This window comes from Pseudophryne corroboree, chromosome 3 (assembly GCF_028390025.1).
Source record: "Pseudophryne corroboree isolate aPseCor3 chromosome 3, aPseCor3.hap2, whole genome shotgun sequence".
NCBI lineage: Eukaryota > Metazoa > Chordata > Amphibia > Anura > Myobatrachidae > Pseudophryne > Pseudophryne corroboree.
In genome coordinates this window covers 204,892,787-204,899,370 of record NC_086446.1, presented here as the reverse complement: position 1 = coordinate 204,899,370, position 6,584 = coordinate 204,892,787, and the positions used below count along the sequence as shown (strand labels likewise).

General features: G+C 42.4%; 1 protein-coding gene across 3 annotated transcripts in view; it reads right to left on the bottom strand.

Annotated features, from left to right (window-relative positions):
- Positions 1–5,696: 5,696 nt before the first annotated feature.
- GHITM (growth hormone inducible transmembrane protein) overlaps positions 5,697–6,584 on the bottom strand; it is a 149,278-nt gene continuing 148,390 nt past the window's right edge. For all 3 annotated transcript variants that reach the window (XM_063958776.1, XM_063958774.1, XM_063958775.1), the window contains exon 9: positions 5,697–5,923. In XM_063958776.1, coding sequence (XP_063814846.1) covers positions 5,839–5,923 — 85 coding nt within the window. In that variant the 3' untranslated portion in view covers positions 5,697–5,838. The remainder of the gene's footprint in view (positions 5,924–6,584) is intronic.

The window sequence follows — 6,584 nt, the reverse complement described above, 5'->3', positions numbered from 1 at the left end:
AAAAACTGTAATTCTGTGTCCAGAATCATTCCCAAAAACGACAGTCGTTTCATCAGACTCAACTGTGACTTTGGCAAGTTCAGGAGCCAACCATGTTGTTGCAGAACTGTCATGGAAATCGTAATGCTCTGCAGTAATCGGTCCCTGGATGTCGCTTTTATCACGAGATAAATGTGACTCCCTGCTTGCGCAGGAGAACCATAGTCTCCGCCATAACTTTGGTGAAAACCCTCGGAGCCGTGGATAGACCAAACGGCAACGTCTGAAATTGGTAATGACAATTCTGAATCGCAAACCTCAGGTAAGCCTGATGTGGAGGATATATGGGGACGTGTAAGTAGGCATCCTTTATGTCGACCGACATCATAAAATCCCCTTCCTCCAGACTGTAGATCACTGCTCGGAGAGATTCCATCTTGAATTTGAATTTTCTGAGATAGAAATTGAGGGATTTTCGGTTCAGAATTGGTCTGACCGAGCCGTCCGGCTTCGGGACCACGAAGAGGCTCGAATAAAAACCTTCTCCCTGTTGGGACGGGGGAACCTTGACAATGACTTGATTTTGACACAGCTTTTATATCGCATCGCATACTACTTCCCTGTCCGGAAGAGAAGCTGGTAAGGCTGATTTGAAATATCGCAGAGGGGGGACGTCTTTAAACTCCAGTTTGTACACTTGGGACACTATTTCTAACACCCATGGGTCTAGGGCCGAACGAACCCAGAACTGACTGAAGAGTTGGAGACGTGCCCCCACCGGTGCGGACTCCCGCAGAGGAGTCCCAGCGTCATGCGGTGGATTTGGCAGAAGCTGGAGAGGACTTCTGCTCTTGGGAACCTGCCACAGCCGGTGACCTTTTTCCCTTTCCTCTTCCTCTGGAAGCAAGGAAGGAAGACCCTCGTCCTTTTTTGTATTTATTGGGCCGAAAGGACTGCATCTGATAGTGGTGCGTTTTCTTTTGTTGTGCAGGAACATAAGGTAAAAATTATGACTTACCCGCGGTAGCCGTAGATACCAGGTCAGCGAGGCCGTCACCAAAGAAGACACCACCTTTATACGGCAGAGACTCCATAGCCTTCTTAGAGTCAGCATCCCATTGATGAATCCACAATGCTCTTCTAGCTGAAACTGCCATGGCATTGGCCCTTGATCCCAAAAGGCCAAAGTCTCTCGCAGCTTCCTTTAGGTAGGCTGCAGCGTCCTTGATATAACCCAGTGTCAAAATAATGCTATCCCTATCCAGGGTATCTATCTCAGATGACAAGTTATCTGCCCACTTTTCAATAGCGCTACTCACCTACGCCGAAGCAACGGCAGGTCTGAGCAGGGTACCTGTAGTGACATAAATGGATTTCAATGTATTTTCCTGCTTACGATCCGCAGGTTCCTTTAGGGCTGCCGTGTCAGGGGACGGAATCGCCACCTTTTTGGACAGTCGTGACAAAGCCTTGTCTACAGTGGGGGGTGACTCCCACTTTTCCCTATCCCCAAAGGGGAACGGATATGCCACCGGAATTCTCTTGGGAATCTGAAACTTCTTGTCAGGATTTTCTCAAACCTTTTCAAAAAGCGAGTTCAGTTCATGAGAGGGAGGAAACGTTACCTCAGGTTTCTTTCCTTTATACCATGGGTCTTCATCCTGTGGCCCTCCAGCTGCTGTGAAACTACACATCCCAGCATGCCCTGCCACAGTTTTGCTATTAAGGTATGCTAAAACTGAGGTAGGGCATGCTGGGATGTGTAGTTCCACAGCAGCTGGAGGGTCGCAGGTTGAAGACCCATGCTTTATACCTACAGACCCTTGTATCAGGAACAGCAGGATCCTCCGTGATATGTAACACGTCTTTTATCGACACAATCATGTACTGAATACTCAGCCAGTTTAGGATTCAATCTGGCATCACTATAGTCGACACTGGAGCCAGAGTCCGTGTCGGTATCTGTAATCTAGGTAAATGAACACTTTTGCGACCCCGAGGGGGTCTGGACCTGTGACAAAACATCCTCCACGGATTTTTTCCATGCCTGGTTCTGAGACTCAGATTTATCCAATCTCTTATTTAATAGAGCCATATTTGCATTCAAAGCACTCAAAACATTTACCTAATCAGGAGTCGGCGGTGCCACAGCCGTTTCTGTCCCTAATCCAGCCTACTCCTGAGAAGAGCACTCAGCCTCAGACATGCCGACGCACGTGTACCGACACCCACAGACACACTGGGCATATAGGTGGCAGACCCACAGTAAAGCCTGTCAGAGAAACACAGAGGGAGTTTGCAAGCTCACAACCCAGCGCTTATCCCGGTTCTGAAAACCTTTATACAAAGCCTCAGACCTGTTAGCGCTTTTATAAATACATACATAGCACCAAAATAACTGTGCCCCCCCTGCTTTGCACCGTTACTTGATACAGCAGTGTAGAGGAAGGACCAGCGTCTCTCTGCAGCTCTGTGAAGAGAAAAGGGCGCTGATGAGAGCTGTGAGGGCTAAGCCCCGCCCCTTAATGGCGCGCTTCAGCCCCGCTATTTTTTAAAATATTTATACTGGCGGGGATTTGGATTTGGTGAAAATCACTTTGTCAATCTTATACGAGGTATTTAATGCTGCCCAGGGCGGGCGGGCGGATTTTCTTGGTATCTAGGTCCACCTTCCAAGTCTTTAACAACAGAATCCGGACGCCTTGGCGGCCAACACACCAGCCTCAGATTATGCTTGATGAATCTAGTAAGAAGCCTTTAATATGACACAGGTATTGCCTGCTCTCCTCAGAAATACCCACAGGCAATTCCCTTTTCTAGTGCTGGAGCGCAAGCTTCTACAGCCTTTGCGGCCCAAGAAGCAGCTATAGTGGGTCTGTGAACAGCCCCTGTAAGGGAGTAAATAGATTTCAGGCAACCCTCAATACAATTAATCTGTCGGTTCCTTCAGAGAGGTGACAGTAGTAAACGACAGTAGATGACACCACTAGGCAGGTGACGTGAGAATCCATTGGCGGTGGGTTTTCCCATTTGTTACATATCTCTGAAGGTAGAAGATAACAGATTAAAGCCCTTTTAGAGACAGGGAACTTCTTACTCTGAGTAGTCCAGGGTTCCCATCTGATGTTTAGTAAACAGAGTGGGGTAATTCTAGTTTTAACCACCTTCTGCTCTTTAAACATATCAGTTTTCTTAGCAACAGTAGTGGGTTCCTCCTCGTCAGAGAGTTGGAGAATATGCTTAATATCATCCACAAGGGGAGGGACATCTACAGACATAGGAGCTTCCTCATCTGCAGCACAGGAGTCTGTGTCAGAAAGAGCTGTATGCTCCCCCTTCTCTTTAGATGAGACATCAGAAAGGACTGTGGATTGAGAGGATGAAGTAGCCTGCTTAGAGAGACTAGAGACACCTTTGTGTCTTAATGGGGCCTTATGTCTATTCAGAGACTGATTTAGTTGTTGCAGTTGACTAGACAAAGTATCCGCCCATGGATAAAATAATCAAGATTACAGAAATATATCTATGGTAATTTTTAATGCATACTTTGGTGTATGTTAGCAGTTTGACTTTCTCAATATTTTATATACAGTTGTGCTCATAAGTTCACATACCCTAGCAGAATTTGTGATTTTCTGGCCATTTGTCAGGGAATATGAATGATTACTCACAAACATTTCTTTCACTCATGGTTAGTGGCTGGTTGAAGCCATTTATTGTCAAACAACTGTGTTTACTCTTTTTAAATCATAAAGACAACAACTGAGCACAACTGTGTGTATATATATATATATATACATACAAACAGAAAGTTCAGCACTCCCCATAGCAAGCTCACTTATCCTCACAACATCAATAAATAAATGATGGGGGTTTAGTTAGTGAATTGGCCAATGCACGGAAGCCTGCATACCGCTCGCCAAGGTACCCCACCTTCATGCAGGTCCTACACTATCACAAGGTCTTAAAAATTAAAACCTGGCAACTTTATCACACATAATATACTGCACACATGCCCACTAGGTTTAATGTGTATCTTAAAGTCACTTACCTGTACCCAAAGATCTACACTACTTAAATAGTTGCAGGCATCCTCCGGCCTCTTGTCTGACCAATAGCGGCAAGCCTTGAGGAGGAAGAAATGCTGGTAAAGCCTCTAAACTAAAAATAGTTCATGAATAATTTACAATACAGAAGTGCTGGTTTCCCTGCTACTAACCTATTACCTGTCTGATGGTCAGTCTTGCACAATTATTCTACCTGTCGTCCCCCACCCCGTTCCTTTCACAGCAACCTTCAAATGACTACCAGTCATTTGTGTGAGTTGCAGCTGTAATCCTGAAGAGAGACTGAAAACATGAACAGTTTTGGATCCTGAGGACCCAGTTTGAGAACCTGTCTTATTTTATGATCACAAGCAAAAGGTGGTTAAATCATTGGTATGTAACACTAGCAGGAAGAATTACAAAAGTAACAAACTGCAAGAATCCAAAAAATATTTTATAGATGCAAAAAATTTACTCTCATTGGAAAAATTGCACAAGTTGGATCAAAAATGTTGTTTTACATACAACTATTTGAAGATATATACATAACAGAAAGTGTATATAAGCAAGCTAAACACAGTTCAGGTACTGAAAATGCATGTTAATGCCACCTGAAAACTATGAATGTATATGCTTTTTATAGGACTAAACATACTATACTAACTTTTTCATATTACTGCATCTTTATTTTTTTAGCAGCTGTGATTGAGGGGTAAATGTATGAAGCAGTGATTAAGAGTAGAGAAGTGAGCCAGTAGAGAAGTTGCCCATGGCAACCAATCAGCTGCTCTGTATAATTTTATAGTGTGCAAATTATAAATGTTACGTCAATGCTGATTGGTTGCCATAGGCAACTTCTCCACTGGCTCACTTCTCCACTCTTATCACTGCTTCATACATTTACCTCTGAGTTCTTTAGCACACATCTCTCCTGCATCGGCCCGTGGGTACTGGGCTTTAGTCATATGCCTGATTATATTATCTCCTTGTGTGTGTTAAGAATAAAATCCCATTTTCAAAGTACCTGTTGCTTTTAGAAAAAGTTCTCAAGCAAACTTAAGTAAATCACTCCAAAAAAATAAATAAAACATAAGACACATTTGTAATTAGAACACTTGAAAACAATTTGCGGAAAGCACCCTAAAGCCTGACATATGCCACCTAGTCTTACATGGGGAACATTTCCTTGCCCCACTAACAAACTACTTAAAAATAATAATAATAAACACCTTTTTCTTAACATGTGAAGTAAGTATGTAGGATCGGGCATATTTCACACATTGCATTGGTATAAAACTAGTCTACCTGTGATATACAATGTATATCCTCTCTCTTCAAACATCTAAACATAATGACCAAATATATTCTTAAAGTCATTCTGAATGTACTTTTGTCTGAGCAAATAAGCTTTAAGTGTATTGCATAGCTCAAAAATAGGGGGTGGGTGGGTGGACATCGGTAATTGCTAACAAATCTCCTCACACTCTACGTTGTACACATTCATGGCAGATTTTGAAGATGTACGTTATTTTTCTTGCAATTAGTTTAACTTCACTAGTTACACTCTGCATAAATTTTACAGCAGCAGACAGATTAATTGTTCTAGACTATTCTTTGCTTCCATTCTAAATTATACCCAAGGTTTGTGAATTTATTCAAAATAAAAGGCAGTTAACAGACTATGAACTTTATTCTGCTTCTATGGCACAATATAAACAAGATAGATTAGGAGGTTTAGCTCAACATGTATTTATTGTCCATGAAGTAAGCACTGTTCTCCATGCAAATAAGAGATTACGAGCGCTGCCCAGATTTATTTCTTCTTGTTTCCACCTCCAGCCAGCATCATGGCCACACGGATAAAAATGTTCAGAGTGTCCGTGTAAATTTGCAAACACCTGTAAATTACAATGAAACTTAACTTGTAACAGTTGTGTGTTTATTTTTGAAGTTACATAACCATTTTGTAATACAAAACTTCAGACAATTTATAAGAATCAGTTAATGGCAATCTACATAAAAGTTAAAAAAAAAAAAATTGTATTCTGATTAAAAAATACATAGAATTTTAATACCTACCAGTAAATCCTTTTCTTGTAGTCCATAAGGGATATTGGGGGAAACTAATACGATGGGGTATAGACGGGGTCCAAAGGAGCCAGTGCACTTTAAATTTCTTCAGCTGGGTGTGCTGGCTTCTCCCCTCTATGCCCCATCCCAGAGGCAGTTATAGGTAAAAACGTGCCCGAAGGAGAAAGGACATATATGAAGGAACATGATAACAGAAACAGGTGGTAAGACTTACACACCACAAACATACAACAACCAACAACAGCTGGTAACAATAACGGTAACAGGTGAACAGGTAACTAAAACAAGAACCTGCAGAAAAGTCCACACACTGAGACGGGCGTCCAACTTTAGAATGTAAGCTCTCACGAGCAGGGCCCTCTTCCCTCATGTGCTTATCCTTTCTTACTTTAACAATCTTCAACTGCACCACATCCAGCAGTCTTCTGCCACCTGATACTTATTCCAGTGTCATCTGCTGATGTAACT